Below are 21,409 nucleotides of genomic sequence, written 5' to 3'. Positions count from 1 at the left end.
TACCAGGGCTTTTTTTTCAGCTGGAACGTGGTGGAACGGAGTTCCGGAACCTTTTGAAAATGGTCACATGGCTGGTGGCCCCGCCCCCTGATCTCCAGACAGAGGGGAGTTGAGATTGCCCACCGCACTGCTCAGCAGCGTGGAGGGCAATCTCAACTCCCCTTTGTCTGGAGATCAGGGGGCGGGGCCACCAGCCATGTGACCATTTTCTCCAAGGGCAACCCACTGAGTTCCGCCACCTCTTTTCCCAGAAAAAAAGCCCTAGTTACTACTGTACTGCCAGTAATCTGCTCAATCAGTGCTATTGTCGTTACACTTGAGGAACATACAGAAGACGGAAGACTGCAATCCATCAAAGTGATGGCCGATCCAATGGCCTCGCTTAATGTGCAATTTTTCCACTGAAAGAGATTAGTTTTTCGGAACACCTTCAGAATTTCTGTTGCTGTTTTTCCCCGCACTACTGTTGCCTTCCTTTTGTCATTTTGGAATGCATAGTTTGCCCCTCGGTGTCGATCAGCCTGGCGACATGAGAATTCTTACCTGCATGGGCTTATCGTACCAACGGTTGGCCCCATTTTTATGGCCGCCTCCCCCATGCAGAAGTTGCAGTGCCCTGTTGGTGTCACTAAGTTCCTCTCCACTTGGGCTATCGAGACATATTAAGCACAAGCTTCGTTCAATCATATCAAGCGAGTCTCTGTTCGTAGAATCTGGGGATGAAACAGTGGGTCGAGTAGAAAGAGTTATGGCCCTGTCGGATCTAGAGAATGAGAGACTCCAAGATAAGAAGTAATTTTTACATGCTGTAGGATTCTTGTGAGACTTGTAAAAAACTCAGTTGCTTTTAAAAGAAAAGCCTAATCGTGTATATACGCACACAGTGGTGGAGAGTGCTGTTAAGTCATATCTGACTTTATGGCAACCCCTGCTGGGTTTTTCAGGGCAAGAGCAGGTTTGCATTGCCTGGCTCTGGTCTTCCTTGGAGGCGTCCCACCCAATTCCCAACCAAGGCTGACCCTGCTTAGTTCCTGAAATCTGGTAAGATCAAGCTTACTTGAGCCATCCGGATCAGGGCATAAAGTAGGCACATACAGATGTACAAACAGTGGAAATCATAAGTAAATATTAGTAATATGAAGCTAGCCCTGGTGTGTAGTGGAACACGCAGGGCTTTTTTTCAGCTGGAACACAGTGGAACGGAGTTCCGGAACCTCTTGAAAATGGTCACATGGCTGGTGGCCCCGCCCCCTGATCTCCAGACAGAGGGGAGTTGAGATGGCCCTCCGCTATCTCAACTCCCCTCTGCCTGGAGATCAGGGGGCGGGGCCACCAGCCATGTGACCATTTTCTCCGAGGGCACCCCACTGAGTTCTACCACCTCTTTTCCCAGAAAAAAAGCCCTGGGAACACGGTATGCTTGGGCACAGCCAATTGACACAAGAGAGGGCTGTCCTTTATCTTCCTCCCTTCCTCCCTTGGAACATGTCTAAGGAACGCGAGTTGTGTCTGCTGCAGTATCGTTGCCTTCTGAATTTGCCCATCCCTCAGAGTGGCAACCATTGAAGTGGAGTGGAAATGGGAGTCTTCACAATATTGGGCTGTCAAATCACGTTTTCTGTTCCTACAGCACATGTTGGGATGGGGGTGGAGAGAAGAGGAAACGAGTGTTGCTGAGCTTGGTGGAAGTCCCACACAGTTCTAATCTTTCCATTTGGCGGAGGTGATCCAGGTTCAAATCCTATGGGTAATGAAGCTGCCCACTTTAATATATTGGAAAGGGGGGGAACAATTTTTACTAGTGTGTTCACAACTATTCATCTATTTCATTCCCTAGTTGGCCAGAGTTAAAAGATGCTGCTGGTACCTGAGTGTCTATCTGAATTTATTCAACCAGACAGCACCATTCATGCTGCTGCCAAAGTTAAGAAGGTGGGGGCAGGGGGCGGGGCTCTTAATGGCAAACTGATGGGTTTGTCCTCTGGATTGATGAAGACTTGAGCCCAAATTTAGTTGGAGCTTTGGGAGATGTTGTTTCCAAGATGCTTGATATCCACAATGAGGCACATTTTCCAGGCAGTCTAGTGCCTGGGCTGCTGCTGTGGCAGGGTTCAAGATACCAGCAAAGGAGGCTGCGTAAAGAGACCCCCAGATTTCCCTGCATCCACTGCTAGGTAAGTGCCGGCAGAAGGGAAGAGTCCAGTAGCACCTTTAAGACTAACCAACTTTATTGTAGCAAAGGGGTCTAGAAAGGGGAGGGTGGGCAGGTAGGCATTCCCTCCTCCTCCATCACTGATCCCGGCCAGATGAAGGCATGGGGGGAGGGCATGGCCACCTTCTCTGCACCTAATCTAGGCCGAGTGAAAGAGGCGAGCACTGCCATCTGCTCTGCACCTGATTCCTGCTGGGTGAAGAGGGAGCGAGCATTGCTACCTGCTCCGCTCCTGATCCCAGCTGGGTGAAGAAGGGAAGGGCATTATCTCCTACTCTGTGCCTGATTCTGGCTGAGTGAATTGTGGGGGGGGGGGGGTTGCTGTCTGTTCCATGCCTGATTTTTGGCAGGTTGAACAGGGGGTGGGTGGGTATTGCCTCCTGCTCTGCACTTGATCCAGGCTGGGTGAAGGCGGTGGGGGCATTGTCACCTTCTCCTTGCCTGACCCCGGCTGAGTCAAGGGGGGGGCAGGCATTGCCACCTGTCCCACTCCTGATCCCAGCTGGGTGAAGAGAGCAGGCATTGCCACCTGCTCTGCTCCTGATCCTACCTGGGTGATGGCGGGGTGCAGGCATTGCCACCTGCTCTGTTCCTGATCTTGGCCAGTGAAGCGGAGAACGGGCATTGACACCTGCTTTGCTCCTGATCCAAGCTGGGTGAAGAGGGGATGGGCATTTCCACCTGCTCTTCTCCTGATCCCAGCTGTGTGATGATGGGGGGTGGGTATTGCCCCCTGGTCTATGTCTGATCCCAGTTGGGTAAAGAGTGGGCGGGCATTGACACCTGCTCCACTCCAGATCCCAGCTGGGTGAAGGCGAGGGGAGGGCATTGCCACCTGTTTTGCTCCTGATTCTTGCTGAGTGAAGGTGGAGGACAGGCGTTGCCACCTACTCCACTCCTGATCCTAGCTGGCTGAAGGTGGGAGATGGGCATTGCCACCTGCTCTGCTCCTGTTTCCAGCTGGGTGAAGACAGGAGTGGGCATTGCCACCTGCTCCACTCCTGATCCCAGCTAGGTGAAGGGCAGGAGGACATTGCCATCTGCTCTGCTCTGGATCCCTGCCGGGTGAAGATGGGGGATGGGCATGGCCACCTGCTGTGCTCCTGATCCCAGTTGGGTGAAGGCGGGGGGGAGGCATTGCCACCTGCCCTGCTCTGGATCCCTGCTGGGTGAAGACGGGGGGGGGGTAGGCATTGCTGCCTGCTCCACATCTGATCCCGGCCTGGGCTTTCTACCATGGCATTCTCTCTGGAGGTCTGGCTGCCTCATCTGGGCTTCCCTCCACAGCAACGCCCTCTGGTGGCGCACCAAGGTAGGAAGCAAGTTGTCTTGAATATACTTAGCCTTTTATATAGTAGGATAAGCTTTCGAGAATCACAACTCTCTTCATCAGATGCATCATCAGATGCATCTGACGAAGACAGCTGTGGTTCTCAAAAGCTTATGCCACAGAAAAATTGGTTAGTCTTAAAGGTGCTACTGGAATCTTTACTATTTTGCAACTACCGACTAACATGGCTAACTGCTCTGGATCTATGGCAGAAGGGACGGGGCAGCAGGGCTGGCTTCAGGGGCTTGTGGGAAAAGGTTAGCAGGTTGCAGGAACTGGAAGAGACATTACATTGGGGACACTTCCATGATCCCAGTCAAGTCACAGGGAGCCTGAGTCACGATTTTGAAATGGAGTTCTGCAAAAATTAGAATTAAAAACATTCCAGTGAACTAATTCCAGCGGTACCCATTCTGAAGTGAGCCAAGGTTAATTCACCCCTGTTTATGTGCCAGGGAGCCTCTTTTTTTTTTTTAACTGTACTGAAATCCAGAATTCCATTCTTTGGGTTATTATTGGGCTGCTAAACCTTCAGTCTAGGAAGCAGCGTTGCATGACAGAATGAACCTTTTTGACATTTCTCTTGCTGGAGTTGTATAAGGAGCCAGTTAGATTGTTGAGATATGCATTGAGGGAAGCCCCGGACTTGATTTTGCATTCTGATCAAAAGATCAGCTGCATCAGCTGGGAGGGGCGAGCCCTGAGTCAACACGGTGGGAAAGAGCAAACCATGCTCGCCTTCTTCAGTTATATGCAAATCCTTTAATCCCTGGGCTCACTCTATAAACATCACATTCGCAGGGATACAAGGTAAAGGAGAAAACATAATACACTTGGAGAACTAATTGAAACAGGCAGCTAAGAAAAAGGTGTTGTCTTTGTTATCCACGTGTTGTGGAGAATAGCGTCCTGACTCCTGACTGTCAAGCCAAGAGAGAGCCATTTCCCATGGCTTTCGTTTGCCTAAGGGCTAAAAAAAAGTATTCGATGGGAGCTGACGACTAGCAGCTTTTGGCTTCCATGAACATAGATGGCTGGTGACTCTTAGCTGTGCTACTTCCTTGAGTAAGGGATGGAAAGAAACAGGGTTGGAAGGTTGGGCCATGCCACCCAGTTCTGAACATCAGAGGAGAAAGAGATTTTGGGACAACGTTTCTTATTAATGACATATTAACTGAGGGTAGACCTGATGCAGGTGATTCATAACTGGACCTCCAGAGATCATGAAGATAGCTTCAGGTGGGCAGCCATGTGGGTATGTGGGTAGAACAGGAAGATTCAAGGCCAGCAGCAGCTACATTGTGCCTTTGCATCCTGATGCTCTTCCCTGCAACATCCCTCACACCTTCTGACTTGAGATATAAGGGCCCAGGGATCTCCATTCCTACTGGTATCTGACGAAGGGAGCTTTGACTCATGAAAGCTTCTCCCCTGAAAGTCTTGGTTCTTAAGGTGCAACGGGACTCGAATGTCTGCCTATGTATTTAGTCTCTCTTTACCAGCTTTGTGTGTGTGTGGGGGGGGGGGGGGCTGCTAATTTGATAAGGAAAGTGTTTTGTTTCCCCGGTACAGTTTTCTCCCACTTCCCTGATGGATTTTGTTAACCCTGTTGAGAAAAATAATACAAGCACCAAATGGGTAAAGAAAAGAATACTGGGAATTTTACTTTTACTGGGAATTTTTACTTGGAATACTGGGAATTTTTACTTTTATATCTATTTTTCCCTAATGCTTCACATCTGGGCCCTCAAAGTATTTTAAAATAAAATATTTTAAGTTTGGTGTAGGGGTTAAGAGCAGCAGGACTCTAATCTAGAGAGCCATGTTTGATTCCCCACTCCTCTACTTTAAGCCAGCAGGGTGACCTTGGGTCAGCCACAGCCAGCCCTGGCTCCAGGGTTTCTTGCGCCGGAGGCCACCCTCGCGTGATGACGTCACCATGTGATGACGTCATCACACAGTGCCGCCGGCGGGTGGCTGGGGCGGAGTGAGGAGGCTGTCCACATGCCGCACGCTGCCCCGGCCGCCTGTCATCCCTGGCCCGTGGTTGCTGTGCCCGTCCAGGGGTGCAGCAGATGCATCTGACGAAGAGAACTGTGATTCTCAAAAGCTTATGCTACTGTAAAGTTGGTTAGTCTTAAAGGTGCTACTGGACTCTAGACTTGATTAGGAATCTGAATAGACCAGTTTAGCCTTGCACTGTATCATGAACAGTACTATTTGATTGCAAAATGCTAACAAGTTCTGTAACATTGACTTAATATTGCTTTCATCCTGTGTATAAATTCTGTATGGCTAGGATTTTAATTTGGTCTATGTTGCACAGAGAATCATAATAACAATATTTATATAACTGTTATTCCTATGATAAACCTTTAAAATGTACATGGATACATGTTCAGTTTTCTGGACATCAGCTAAATTTGGTTCTCAGAACGGATAGATGTGAAATGGCAGTCCATGTACAGTTTGTTCCACGTTAGATTGCCAATGGAGCTCACGTGGTTGAATGCTCCTCCTACCTAAAAAAAATCCCTTCATATAGAACTTTCTAGAAAACTAGAAAACTGGAAAGTTCAGGATAAGGGATAGGCTCGTGCCTATTTTTTATATGCAGGCATTTTAAAATTCATTCATATTATTTCCCCCACAGATTGTACAGTTCAGACACAAGCTTATGAAACTGTTCTGAGAAATGCGTGTAATACTATTAGTCAAAGGCTTCTTTGTGTGATTGAAAGATGATCAGATCCTAATTTTAAATGCTTATGTGAAGTGCTTCAAATGTTAGTGCTGTGATTAAATTTTATATTTGTTTTGACCAGGGCTTTTTTTCTCGGAAAAAAGGTGATGGAACTCAGTGGGTTGCCCTCGGAGAAAATGGTCACATGGCTGGTGGCCCCGCCCCCTGAACTCCAGACAGAGGGGAGTTGAGATTGCCCTCCACACTGCTGAGTGGCGCAGAGGGCAATCTCAACTCCCCTCTGTCTGGAGATCTGGGGGCGGGGCCACCAGTCATGTGACCATTTACAAGAGGCTCCGGAACTCCGTTCCACCATGTTCCAGCTGAAAAAAATCCCTGGTTTTGACACCAAAATTTAATGGACAAATTAGACAGAGTCACTTTAGAACTGAGACTCAACTCATCCATTTTGAGACAAGGAGGGTAATAGAGAAAACCAGGGCAGATTCTAGATTGTTTTGGCTCTTGCTTACCTTCTACAAGGATTGTCCGGGCTTCTGCCCATTCTGTCCTTCCATCAGATGTCAGGAGACCAATCGGAGGCAGTCTCTCCTCTTCATTCTCGGACATTTTGACTATCTTTTGTAGCTGAGTGAACAGATCCCCCTCACTGAGGCGGCGGAAATTGATAACAACATCCAAAACAAAAAACTGCAGAGAAAGCAGTACAGGTGAGAAGAGAAGTCACGGACCGCAATTGAATCTTCTGGCTTAATTGAGAGGGCCTGGGACCCATGGAATTATTCCTAGCATAAAGAAAAACAGCTGTGCGGGGAGAAGGCAAATGGAGGGTTTATTTTTACGTGGTAAGGCCGATGTGACCCTCTCCAGGTAGAACTTCAGCAGTCGGCTGCGCTGGGTGTAGAAACTGGGAAGCACTGAAATTCTCCAGAGGCATTTATTTATTTATTTATTTATTTGTTTGTTTGTAGTCTGCCTTTCTCACTGAGACTCAAGGCAGATTGCATAGTGGAGGTTAATACAATCATTGGCTAGTATATCCAATAAACAGTACAACAGGGTATGGGTGGCAGACATTTGAAAACATGCAGAAATCTGATACAATGGTGAAATAAAACATTAAAAAAATTAACATGACACATTAAACAGCGCAGAAGCTACCGAGTAGCCGCATACTTGCAGCAATACACAGTACAAAGTAGAACAATCTACTGTTCCTATTTTCCTCGCAGCACAGACCTATTGCCTGAGTAAAAAGCCCTCCTGAATAATTCAGTTTTGCATAGTTTGCCCAGGAAATTCGGTGCTTTCCTGATTTCTTTAGGCAGGCTGTTCCAGAACAAGAGGGCAGTCAGGGAGAATGTGCAGGCACAGGCAGCTGTTGCTTTTGACCATGTGCATGGCAGAAGGCCCTGTTCAGAGGGGGAAAGCTAGCATGGCGAGGCATATATACTCAACACAGTGGATATTCAAGAACCCTAACATGGACCGCTTAATCGCTTAGTGCTGAAGGAACATACTTTTGTACACAAAAGTGGTACAAGGCAGATTTCCCTCAACTCTCATGATGCGGAGATACTGTGGCCTCTTCACAAATTATGGGGTATTCGTTTTGGGTTTGGGGTCCCCACTTTGTGTCATATATAGTACAATCACAAGTGAGCTGCAAGTTCTCCTTATTTCCAGCACATGTGGTTCCCATGGCGAAACATCTTCAGACTTTTCTTCTGAACCATTTTCCTAACCCTGAAACAGACCCCAGGGGGATGCTATTCTGGGAAACCCGTGAATTCCAAAACAGTTTTAACAGCAGTACATCCCTAGGCCTGTTTCAGACTGAAAAAATGGCACAGGGAGAAGGTTGGAAAACCCCCTTTCCATGTGTAACTGAGGAGAACTCACTGGCTTGCTTTGCATGAGTATTACTTTACTCAAGTGTTGGAGGATCAGTCATTCAAATTTAGACAACATCTGCATGCAGCCAGGATTGCTGCAAAGAATAGAAAAATAGGGCAAATGCCCATTGTTCATCCTTGCTATGTTTCTTGTTAGGGACTCCTGTTTCCCCCCTCAGTTCTTCCTGTTTCCTCACAAGAACCGATTTGGTCAATTCAAGAGTAATACGGAATATAATTTTGAACTGACTGTGCAAAAAGATAGGGCAAAATTCATTATTCACTCACCTGATTGTTACAAGCAACAATGATATGTTCTGGTTCTGGCATGATATTGTTTTTCTGAGCCACGAGGGTATCTTTGGCGTGTCCTGGAAGACGATAGGAAGAAAAGAGTCCATAGTATTGCTTCATACAGAGAGGGTGACCAGACAGCTGTCCACGAGCATAATCAACAGGTATAGCATGGCTGGAGGAACAGAAGAAGAGAGACAAAGCAAGAGAGGAAAAGAGAGAGAGGGGGGTAGACAGAAGGGAAAAGAAATCTAATCTGTCCTTTGTTGACAATCAGGTTAGATGCAACACAAATAGAATCATACTAAAATAAGATTACAGTAGAGGGAAATAGAGAACTGACTGGGCCCAAGCTGAAATACAGGATTCTTGACATGCCTGTATAACTTTATTGCACAGTTCTATTTGCATTTGGCAAGTGAGTGTTAAAAAAAGATAACAACAGTGCATGCAGAACAAAGACACACATATACTCCTTATTTTTTCCTCCAGCAACACACCAGTAAGCATTAACATTCTCATGTGCTCGAAAGGTCGCATGCAAGGATAAGGGCATTTTGGGAGAGTGAAGATTTGGATTTTGCAACATGGGTTCGAAGTATCTAACTGAGAGGAGAGGCAAACCATATAGCTAACATGATGTACAGCTCTAAGTTTTGGGCCATTCTTAAAGGATATTAAAAACTAACATGGGGTATCCATTCCATTTAAACATGTATTGGCATTTGGCAAACATATAGCATTTTGCAAGCAATATAGGAGATTCAGAATGTCTGCAAATTGATTTCTGGATGAAGGAGAAATAAAACTCCCTCTGTGGATACTTTTTTGCAGGCTCATATACATCATTTGCAATATAATCTGAAGGTTTGAGGCCCCTTATATATTAATATGATATTAATTTTATATTAATAAATTGATGAACATATATGTTGGACCAAGCAAGGTCACTTTCCAAAAGGCAATCTAGATGGCTAAGGCTAAGTAAGATGTGGAATCACTAGCCAGTAGTATGACTGTCAGGGCTGGGAAACCAGGAAAAAGTTTGCAGACAGAAGGTAGAACATGGCCAGTATGAGACCTTCACCCCAACTTCCCCAAAGTTTGTGAGTTGTAGTTGTTAATTAAAACCAGGCTAAGCACTGCAGGAATTCAATCAATGGGACTAATTTCTTGGTGATAGGAAGAATGGTGAGGAAAACCTTACTTAGTCAGCTAGGTCTTTCAGATTTAATTAGGGCTGGCAGCTTCCAAGTCGTAGCTGGAGATCTCTCAGAATTTCAACTGATCTCCAGGCAACAGAGACCAGTTCCCCTAGAGAAAATGGCTGCTCTGAAGGGTGAACTCTATGGAATTATGCCCCACTGAGGCCCCTCAAGAGCTAAAAGAGCCCTGCCCCTCCACCAAACCCCACCCTCTTCAGGCTCCACCTCCAAAATCTCCAGGAATTTCCCAACCTGGACCTGGCAACCCTAGATTTAATATACAACTAGGCAGGGCTTTTTTTCTGGGAAAAGAGGTGATGGAACTCAGTGGGTTGTCCTTGGAGAAAATAGTCACATGGCTGGTGGCCCTGCCCCCTGATCTCCAGACAGAGGGGAGTTTAGATTGCCCTCCGCGCTGCTGTGCTGTACACAAATGACCTCTCTTGTGGGGGGGGGTGAGGTGTAGAATGTTGTGAGCCCTAATCAGCCCTCATATGCAAAAGATCTTGAAAGGCTGGCCCAATCAGGGAAGAGTGGCTGAGCTGGCAGTGGGCGGGGGTGCAAGTAGGCAGCAACCTGCCAGCCACACAGGAAAGCCAGGCCCCACAGGGAAATTGGCAACCCTAGTGAACTTTGAGAGGAAGACTAGGAGGTGCGTTTGACCTCAGGACACATTCAATGACTCTCCATAGCAACTGCAGAGGTTTAGAATGTGGGGGATGAGGACCAATCTGGCCACATATGCAAATGACCACTGTTGGGGGGAATGTATGACGTGTGGAATGTTGTGAGCCCCAATCAGCCCACATATGCAAATGACCTTGAAAGGCTGGCTCAATCAGAGAAGAGGGGCCAAGCTGGCAGTGAGCGGGGGCGTAAGCAGGCAGCAGCCTGCCAGCCACACGGTGAAGCTGTATCCCTTTGGGAAAACACATTTTACCCCTTCTTTACCCCCTTAGGGGGCGAATTTCTTAAAACCCCTTCTTAGTGGGTGTTTACATCAGGAAAAGAACGTCCAGCCCAAATCTCATGTTTCTAGGTCCAGGGGTTTGGGCTGGGCCTTGATGAGTCAGTCACAACACTTGTCTTTATAAATATAGATGATGAAGTTTAACAGTATAGAAAGTCACATGAGCTTACTGTGTCAAGCTATTCTTTATTACTTGCTCCCATGTTTCCAGGGCTGAAGTCAGGCATTGAAAACAGAATCCAGAAAAGAACCCTGCCAACAAATCCGGGGGTTGAATTTTACTGAGACCGACCTTCCTCAAAATTATTCAGCATGGACAATTAAAAAACTCACTTAAAAGTGGTTTCCTATTGTAGTGTAAACATGGCCTTAAACTGCCATCTGAAACACTCGGGCCTTCTGGTACAAGACAAACATCTTTATGCTCGGACTGAAATGCAGATGCAGACTATTCAAAAGAAATAACTTGCTTACGTGTCCAGCAGAGCTTTATAATCAAGGACTCCCGAAATGAGGTTGGCTGCAAACCTGCAAGTCAAAGACAGAAATTGTACGAACGGCTTGAGTTGCAGCTCTGTTGAGCTATATTTGCACTATACATTCATGGAGCTCTACAGGTATTTTAATAATTAATAAATAATAAATAGCTACTAATTAACAATTAATAATGGTAATATTAATATTAATGACAATACCAAGGCTGTTGAGTAGAGGACAATTTACCAAGTAGCAACTAACAACGTGCCATGTGACTGTTGTATCCAGCAATTTCAGTTGCAAGATCTTAACTATGCATAACAAAAGTTGCATTGCTTAGGAAAGCAGCCTACGCCCAGGCCACATCTCCTTCCTTCTACTCCCTGTTTTCTGTTTGGTGCAGTGGTTAAGAGTGGCAGGATTCTCATCTGGAGAACCAGGTTTGATTCCTCACTCCTCCACTTGAAGCCAGCCGGGTGAGCTTGGGCCAGTCACAGCTCTCTCAGAACTCTCTCAGCCTCACCCACCTCACAGGGTGATTGTCGTGAGGATAATAATAACACATTTTGTAAAACACTCCGAGTGGGTGTTACATTGTCCTGAAGGGCCGTATATAAATCTATTATTATTATTATTATTATTATTATTATTATTATTATTCTACCATACCTCATCTCCCAATTTCCAGCTCTGTTCTTTATAACCGTTGCTATATCTAAGAACGAGCCATTTGGGAAAACTCAGTATTGTCAGCTTTCTGATGCTACCAGAGCCGCCGTGTCCATGGAGGCGGGTCCCACAGCCACCTCGAGCACTTAGGCGCCAGAGGGGGTGCCAGGGGCGGGGGCGCATGCGGCAGTGCTGGCAGCTGAGCAGGAGGGCTGGGAAGCCGCCCACATGCTGCCCCGGTCACCTGCTATGCCTGGCCCACAGCTGCTGCAGCCTCCCAACCCTCCTGATCATCTGCCCCGTGCTGCCACCGCCGCCGCCAGCATGCACTCCCAGACAGGTGCAGCAGGCGGCTGGGGCGGCATGGGGCAACTGAGCGGGAGGGTTGGGAGGCCACCAGCATACTGTCCCAGCTGCCTGCCATGCCAATGGGGCCGGCTCGCAGCAGCATGCTGCGTGATGACGTCACACACAGTGACGTGATCACGCAGTCCGAGTGCATGCGCAGCAACAGCCCTGAAGCTGCCCCCGGCCTCTGGCACCAGAAACCCTGGCACTGGCCCTGGATGCTACCAGTGGTTTAAGGAAAGGCTCCATACTAGCCACAGTTATTTTGGCACCATGGCCAGCGACCAGCCATAGCAACCAAAAGGATCCTCCAGACCTGGAGAGGAGACCCCCGAATGTCACTGCTGGGAGGCAACATAAGGGAAGGCCTTGGCCTCAGTGCCCTTCTGTGTTGGCCCTCCAGGGCAACTCATTGGCCGCTGTGTGAAACAGGACGCTGGATTACGTGGACCCCCGGTCTGACCCTAAAGTACAACTCTTATGGTAAATGGCTGTTAGTATTCCCTATGAGACTTGTTTTAACATTAAAAGAAGGGGATCCTTGGTCTCATGTGGTTCTTCCCTCTCTTTCCTCTCTCGTGTGTGGCTCAGTTCCCAACAAACCAAGACATCTGAAGGGCAAGAAAAGAAAAAACATGATTTGTTCTCCTTATAATACATGTCTCCTCTATTTCTGAAGCGAGTTCCTATATGCTAAGACAGTTTAATTGTCTTCACTGGAGAGATGTAAAACATATTTTCCTAGAAAACAATTATCACAATGAAGCTATTCAGCTAATGAGAGGGAAGCAAGTATCCATTTCAGTGTCTAAAATAGGGTGTTTTTAGTTGTATCTGTACACTGTCAATTGAAAACACAATAATTTTGAATAATCTGCATAATAATTTAGATTCTAGCTTTTTAAAAAGTTGCAATAACATAGTTTGTATTTAATAGCAAATAGTCAAGGAATGTTAATGGTCAAGAGAAAAACAGATTCTTGATGGCAACCTTGCACAGAGTTAAGTGCTTGTTTCAGTCTCCCTGAAACCAACTAAACTTGTGCGTGCATCTTGTGCAAAATTGCAGCGTTTGAAGCTAAAAAAATAAATACGCAAACCAAACAAAGGTTGCTGGACCAGTCCAAAGTCCATTTGGATCAGCACTGATCACCAAGCCACTGAAGAGTTATGTTAACATACCATGTCTAATACTTATGCTTTGTTTCAAACCGCTTGTAATCCTAGTCCTATTACATTTCTTAGTAAATCCTATTGATTACATTCACTTACATGATGTAATTCACCTTCTATCTCAGTGAGAAAAAAAAGAACTATACATAAAATAAAAATACAGAAAAATAAAATATGCTGGCACAGGCACAAACCGCTTTGAAAGGGAATTCAGCAGATGAATGGAGGTTTGTCAGCGGCTCCTCCTGGCCGTGGTGATTAAAGGGAACTGCCGCATTCTGAGGCTGCCAACCTCTTAAATCTTAAGCACAGAAGTCAGTAGGTTTGGAAGAGAGCGTAACTCTGCTTAGGACGGGGTTGTAAATCAATGGCATGCCCAGCGTGTTTAGGGATGAACCTGCCTTGTAGTCTACTGACAATATCTCAAGGTTGTTAGAAAGGAGATGTGTGTCCACCCACCCACTACCCTCCAAACTGATTCTGATTTTCAGTCCTAACGGGCATTCTCTACATGGCATACATGGATGGGGCTTTGAGCTTTGGACAGCTCCTCCTGGAGATCTGTATCTGTCCCCTCTTCCCACCTGTCAGTTCCAATGGGGCTCAAAACCGAACACGGGGGGGGGCACTTCCCTTTGGGACCCCAACATCCTGTTTCACAGCAGGTGTCATGCTGGGCTTTGCGGCAGTTCAATGAGGTACACAGCAAAGAAGAAGCTATTCTCTCTGAAGACGAGTTTGTCGGGCGAAAATAGGTCATACTAGAAGAGACTTCACAAACAATCCATCTTCTCATAATAGATTTATTTCATGTCATATAAAACAACACATGCACAGAACATGTTTTCCTTGAAAAGCCTGACCCTTGACTCCTGGGTTCCACATGATGAGGCACAGAAGCCTCTTGTTGCGGCTAATCCATCCACTGTGTCCACAGGCCGTTTAGGCTGAAGAGGTTGCATTTTTTGTTTTATTGATATTGGACTGTTGCAATTTTGTTACACTCCAGGGGAAAAACTCAAGGAAATGCCTTGATAGCTGCTGAGCTGATTCACCCTGATTAATTATCACAATCTATTTTGTGTGAAATTTATTGTGTAGTCTTATTTCACACAATTTAGTCAGATGGGTCAGTATAACGATCTCAGCTCCATTCCAGATATGATATAACTCTAACTTTGCTGATGCTGTTCCTTCTGTCTAGGCTATTTGTTCATGCTACCATTAATGTGTTAAGTTTTCTTTTTAGATATTCAAACTGACATAATACTCCAAAAACCCACGTGATTCATTCAAAGTACATAGCCTGGGACTGCCAGGATCAATTTTAAGTACTTTTCCACTGCCAAGTTGCCCCTAAACATTTGCACATATTTACGAACCATGGTACGGAAATAATTACAGTGGCAGTTGGTATGTTACTGGGCTCAGTTGAAGGCCCTGATCTCCTTCCAAACTCCTTTGCGGCCTGGGGCCCATAAGTCTGAAGTACTGTCTCTTCCTGCCCAAACCCAAATCAGCCCAGCTGTTCCCACCATGAGGATTTCTCTGTTCCCTCCCGTACAGAAGTCCGGTCTATGGAAGCCCATTCCCGAGCATTTTTCGTGTTTGCCCTGGTACTTGGGAATTGGCTTCCAGTGGAATTTATCAATGTTCCCTCTTTGTCCTATTCAAGAAGACTTATAAGACTTATAAGTAGAGATGGGCACGATCCCAAAAAAATTAACGATCCAGTTGATCGTGGATCGGCACCAGCGACAATCCCGAATTAACTATCCATACTGAGCATCCCCTGTTCCCAATCTGTGGATCGTGGATCGTGGAGGCCAAAGCGGGGCGCACTGCTATTCCCAGTTATGTGGGAAGGTGGGTGGTGGCGGCGGCCACTGGGCCTGGTGGGCACGGGGAAGCTGCGATGAGCCGCCTCCCCTCAGGTCCCATTCAGCAACACAGGAGGTCTGTGTTTGGCTGTCAGAGCTGCCTATCAGGGTTTGCAGGGATGAGATTGGAGTGCCCGTGGCTACAGAACAGCCCCTTCACCCTCCGTCCCCTGGGTGTCATCTCCCAACTTGTGACTGCTTTGCTGCTCCGTGGTTGGAAGGAAGCCCTGCTGATCAAGGAAAGCTGGGCTTCCATTTGAGTTTCCAGGGCGACAGAAGGAGGGCAAACAGAGCTCAGGCTTTCCCCTGGCTCCGTTGCCAGGAGAATAGATTGCTGGCGCCTGAGTGTCTGGATCCCCGATCCGAGCCCAAATGCAATGATCCAGGCCTCTCCCAATCGCTGGATCGTTGGCCGTGGACGATCACGATTGCCGAGTCACGATCGCGCGATCACCATCATCGTGGGATTTTTTCGATCGTAATGCGGATCAAGCCCATCTCTACTTATAAGCACAGACCCAATCTGGCCCCGATCCGGGCCCGATCCCGGGCAAAAGGGCCTCAAAATGTCTGAAAATGGCCATTTTGTGGCCCATTTTGGCCCAGATTGGTCTGAACCCATTACAGGCCATTTTGGTCCCAATCTTAGCCAAAACAGGTCCAAAATTGCTTAAAATGGCCATTTTGGGCCCATTTCGGCCCAGATTGGGGCCAAAACTACCAGGATTGGGTCGGTGCTGGGCAGGAAAGGGTCCCCCTGCCCGGCACCAACTGAAACTGGGTTGTTTCAGCCCCAATCCTGCCCCAAACAGCCCAAAATGGCCAGAAAAAAATCTTTAAAATAACCACTCAGATGAGTATTTTTAAGAGGTTCTAGAATGGCGTTCTGGAGCATTCCCCCTCAAAAAAGCCCTGACTGTGAGTACTTTTTAAACAAAGATTTTTGAGACATTTCTTCACTCTACTGTCACAGAAGAGAAGAACAAACAGGGCTGCCGGCAAAAGAGCCTCTTCCAATAGTGGCAAAAAGAGAACTGAGGTGATAGGCGGGGTGCCTTCCCTCTAGGCGTGTGCAATCAGGTGGGAAACCAAGGCGTGTGCGCACAGGAGGGGAGACGCCCCTCACAGGGATCTAAAGCTTGAAAGCTTTTTAACACGGCTGGCCTGTGGGGAGGGTGGGGGTATAAATCGAACAAAATAAATAAATAAATAAATGCTCAGTCCCATGTGGGACTGCACAAGAAGAGACAAAGATGACGATATGATTACTTATTGTTTTATTGTCCTTCTAAAACCAAGATATTATTATTATTCTGAGAAAAGTTTTAAGAGAATTAAAGGGAATGTTCATGTTCATAACTAAAATCCAAGCATTCATTTACACAGATGGGAACTCTGAACACCTGGAATTAATTCAGGTTTAGCTTTTTGAAATTCATTTCTAAAGACAAAACTCCATTATAGGGTTAAATATTTAAAAATTGATGTGCAATTGAATTGAATGTCGAGAATACTTCTTGGTTTCTCATTCACTTTAAACAAAATGTTTCCAAAATCCTGAATATTATTTTTAAAATTGTTTTAATATTGCTTATAGACTGCTTTGAGTATGATTACTGTAAAAGCTGTCTATAAATTTGCTAAATAAAAACAATAGCAATAATAATCCATAGGAGTGTGTACGAAGAAAATTTCAGTTTCAGTTTTGGTTCCCTTAGGGTTGCCAGCTCCAAGTTGAGAAATTCCTGGAGATCTAGTAGGGGAAACCTGGAGAAAGTGGGGTTTGGGGAGGGAAAGAACTTTGGCATGGCATAATTCCACAGAGTCCACCCCCCCCCCAAAGTAGCCATTTCCTCCAGGTGAACTGATCTCTGTGGCCTGGAGACCAGTTGTAATTCCAGGAGATCTCCAGCCACCACCTGGTTCCTTGCAGTTCTGGAATCATTCCATTCAATTACTATTTGTTTTGTCTGGGAAGGGGCTGGTTCAGATCTGATCGGTTTACTTCCCCCTCCCCCATTTTCATGAGTTTAGGTGGGAGTTAGCCACACCTACACGGGCTGTTTTTTTCGAGTAGGGGTGGGGAAATGAGACTCTGGGGCAGCTGTTTGTGCAACAGCCCCAAAATGGCCCAGGACACAGTCCTCCCTCTAAATTACTGGCCTACCGAGTTTGAGGAAGCACGCCACAATGGGGTTCCGTATTTAAGCAATGCTTGGGGAAGGTGAGCATCAAGGTGCGTTGGGCAGCCGCTCAAGCACACGCGCACAGTTCAAGAGGGGGGAGTTGGGAAAGCAAGGCTCCATTCATGCACTGTCCCCAAACCCACTGATCCAATGAGTTTCTCCACACCAAAGCATGAAAACGCACACAACAGGGGATTCCAAAGGAAATAAGGATTTTTTCCCCATTTTCTAAGATAATGAGTAGAAATAGATTAGAATTTTCAATAGTACTCATCTTAATATTCTTAAAGGGTATAACCAGCTACATTAAGTAATAAGCATTGTTATTGTTAATAATTGTCTCCCCCACCTCTTTTATTATGACTAATACAACGAGTAGAAATAGGTTTGAATTCTGCATGTGTGGCTCAGTTGGAAAAATACATACGTACTGGAGACCCCTTCACTGACAGGAGAACGTAGTGAAGCTGCTTTGACTTGCCACGAGAAGTCGCCGCCCGATGCTCGACAGGGCAGCTTAACTCCTGTATCGGGTCTTTATCAAGAGTGTCAACAGACAGCAAACATACGAAACCACAATTCACGTCCCTTCTCTCAATCCAAGTGGAAATCAGAAACAGGTGTGACACGTCCAAGCAGCTTTACTATGTCCTCCCGTCAGTGAAGGGGTCTCCAGTACTTCGGACGGAGACTGCACCGGGAGCAGCAAGAAGGAATAATCACTTATACTTTAGACTTTCTTGTCTGCTGGACGTCTGCCTGTTTGTATTGATTATATTCTTGAGCACTTGGCACTTTAATATACTATAAACCTGTAAAATCAAAAAGAGTCCAGTAGCACCTTTAAGACTAACCAATTTTATTGTAGCATAACCAATTGGTTAGTCTTAAAGGTGCTACTGGACTCTTTTTGATTTTGCTACTACAGACTAACACGGCTAACTCCTCTGGATCTATAAACCTGTATAAATTGTTAAAACTGTTGGTGCTGACGCTGAGTGGTACGTTTGTAATATTGTTGGTCCTTAGACCGATCCACTGCAGGTTTACTATTGACTTATCTGCTTTGCAGCAGCCCGGGATTCCTTATTTAAACCTGCTGGCTGCCAGCGTGTCCTTGCACTGTGAGCAAAAGAACACAGAAATGGAGGTCTAGAGGTTGGTTCTTCCTTCATGGGACAGGAAGTAGAGGGAGGATGGCCCCCTCCCCCCTATTTTTTACTAGTAAAAGTGGGAGACTGGGCAGGTTGCTGGCTGCCAGTCTCCTTACCGGACTAAAACTGTTATTTTGGTGATTTGTCTGGTTACTCAAAGGGGAAGGAAACAGCATCATGACCTTGCTGTTTGTGAAAAGCCACCCCGACGGTGCTGTATTTTGTATCAGATGTTGGAAGTGTAAATTAATGTGGGCCTGACGAAAGAGTACCTCTGAAACGAGCAAATTGGGATTGGACCGGTACTGCTCGTTGCTGCTGCTACGGGTGCTTCCCCTCGTGACTGCGTGACGTTGTGGTCAACATACAGCCATCTGAACTTTGATTATATAATCTCTGGGACTGTACTCTCTCACATTGTTTGGACTTAGTACTTATATTTACTACATAGGGTATAACTCACTTGTTGAATTATTAAATTATACAGTTTCCTTAGAGAATTCAGTTATCCCCTGATTGTGTGGCACGCTTCCTTTTCCTTCCCCTTTGAGTAGTTCTGTGAAGGAAGCTCCCCCCCCCTCCTTTTTCTTGATTGATTTGTCTGGTTATTCAATTAATTGGACAAAATCAGAATTGATGCCATTCAGAAATTATATCTTACAGAGTGTAATTACTGAGGGACATTTTCCATGTTACCCAGATGTTATTACTTATCTTGGAATACTGATACCAAGGAATATTAAGCACATGATTTCATTGAATTTTAATAAGCTGATTTTGGATGTATCCTTGGATTCGGATAGATGGGCAACCCTAAATTTGTCATATACACAAATGCACTCAAAATGAACATTGTACCTTGAATTATAGATACTATGCATGCAATCCCTTTTAATATGCCTTGTCAATATATTCATAAAATTAATACTCTGTTTCAGTTTTTTCCCAGTCTGCACTAATAAATAATTTTTTAAAAAAATGAAGAAAAAACAACGGAGGGAACAGCTGAAGGAGAGAGTCCTGTTGCTGTGCCCGAAAACAAAAAACCTGACCAGATGGGTCCTCCCACATGCAATACTGATCTGGGAAGACTTGGGGTTTGTGTGTGTGTGTGAGTGTGTGTGTGTGTGTGTGTGTGTGTGAGAGAGAGAGAGAGAGAGAGAGAGAAAGACAGTGAGTGTGCAATGCATGCCTGCTACCTCCTCCTCATTTAATGCCCGGTCAAAACTTTTAACCCCAAAAGCCCCCAAAGCCAGAAGGCTTTCTGGGCAAGATGAAATTCATCCCCGTGCTCCTCGGTCCACTATTTTTCGAGGAGTTCTGAAGTATCCGTGAGTGACCAGGGCACCTGAGCAAAGGACAGCAGCAGCAGAAGGCAGCTGAATGGGCAAGAACCAGCCCCACGTGCCTGGAGCCTCCTCAGTGTGGCTCTCCTTTAATAACCGCTGCTTCTTTCCAGTTTTTGTCCTACTCTGCATAACATGAGCCTTTGCAGCATTCAAAGGCTCAAAGGTTGAAGGTGACCCCTCCCTCCTCAGACCCACCTCCGATGGCACCATGCCCTCTGCCGCTCCCCTCCCTGGCACAAAGCAAACCTTTGATCCCTACGAGCCACTCAGTGCTAATGCCATTGCCCAGGAACCACTGAAGAAAAAAAGCACTCATGCACGCACCAGGCACACCCCCTTCCCTCCAACGGAGTTAGCACTGAGGGCTCAGCGTCTCCTCTTTGGAGCCAATTGGCTGCACGATGAATGCAGACGGACTTGCCATTCAGGAAAACAAAAGTGCTGCTGGACCACCCACCCCACTACCTGGCCTGCCTGCGCAGCCGCTGCCTTAGAAGAACCAAAAGGAAACACAAAAAAAACGTTTTGGCTGGTCCAGCCTCATTTCTCAGATTTGGTCCAGCATTCCAGAAGCTGCTTTAAGGAGCCCAGCCGGCGATTTCTGTGAGTTTTTCAGCTCTTTTTTCATTTATGAAGCATGAGAAGCCAAAACTGACATATTCAAAGTTGACTCGAGATTCGAAATGTTCTTAACAAATGCCCTGGAATTTTGGTTTCCCTGCCCTCTCCCAGGGGAAGGGGAACATTAAGTGACCCCGTCCACTAGAGGAATGTCTCATATACAGAAATGTTAGAACGGATCATACATACATATATTTATAAAGTGACAAGTGCATGAAGTGAAGAAATAACTCCTTCCTATAAATATATAAGTAACAGTAATAGAAATATACGTATACAATATTCTCCAATATATCCAATCCGCATAATAAATACAATAAATACAGACTTGAATGGGGTTTGAGCAGGTGAATTGCTTTGGACTAATGTCCATACACCTGCGTCCACGGATGTGTTCTGAAAATGGTGTTACTGGCTGTATTTATTGTATTTATTATGTGAATTGGATGTATTGGAGGATATTGTACATGTATATTTCTAATACTGATATTAAGGACTTAGTTATTTATTCATTTTGTGCACTTAATAAATATATGTATATATGATTCATTATAATATTTCTGTATATGAGAGCTTCCATGAGTGGCCTGGAGATCTCCCAGAATCACAACTGACCTCCAGACAAAAGCAATCTGTTCCCCTGAAGAAAACAGCTGTTTTGGAGGGTGGGCTTTATGGCATCCTTTTCTGCTGAGCTCCCTCCCCTCCCCAAACCCAGTCTTTCTTAGGCGTCACTCACAAATCTCCAGGAATCCCCCCACTTGGTGTTGGCAACCCTAGCCTCCACAGAGTCAAAAACTCACTGCCAGGCAGAGGAACCCATACAAAGACCTTTATTGGGTGTACCTCAAGGACAGCTGCCCGCAGGTTCCTCCCCTCCGGCTGTACCCCTGCCCTTCTTCAGCGCTCCATCCTGCCTCCTTTCTCCACTGCTTTCACCAT

At 46.0% G+C, this 21,409-nt stretch overlaps 1 protein-coding gene across 1 annotated transcript in view; it reads right to left on the bottom strand.

The window, feature by feature from the left end:
* The window catches only part of CHAT (choline O-acetyltransferase), a 67,478-nt gene that overhangs the window by 39,727 nt on the left and 6,342 nt on the right, over positions 1-21,409 (bottom strand). Inside the window, exons 4-7 of the mRNA XM_054983761.1 lie at positions 11,085-11,138; positions 8,430-8,610; positions 6,759-6,936; positions 544-713 (exon numbers count right to left, since the gene is read on the bottom strand). Coding sequence (XP_054839736.1) covers positions 544-713; positions 6,759-6,936; positions 8,430-8,610; positions 11,085-11,138 — 583 coding nt within the window. The remainder of the gene's footprint in view (positions 1-543; positions 714-6,758; positions 6,937-8,429; positions 8,611-11,084; positions 11,139-21,409) is intronic.

This window comes from Eublepharis macularius, chromosome 6, assembly GCF_028583425.1.
Source record: "Eublepharis macularius isolate TG4126 chromosome 6, MPM_Emac_v1.0, whole genome shotgun sequence".
NCBI classification, from domain to species: Eukaryota; Metazoa; Chordata; class Lepidosauria; order Squamata; family Eublepharidae; genus Eublepharis; species Eublepharis macularius.
Note: the sequence above shows the minus strand (reverse complement) of the source record. Positions and strands in the feature narration are given on the sequence as shown.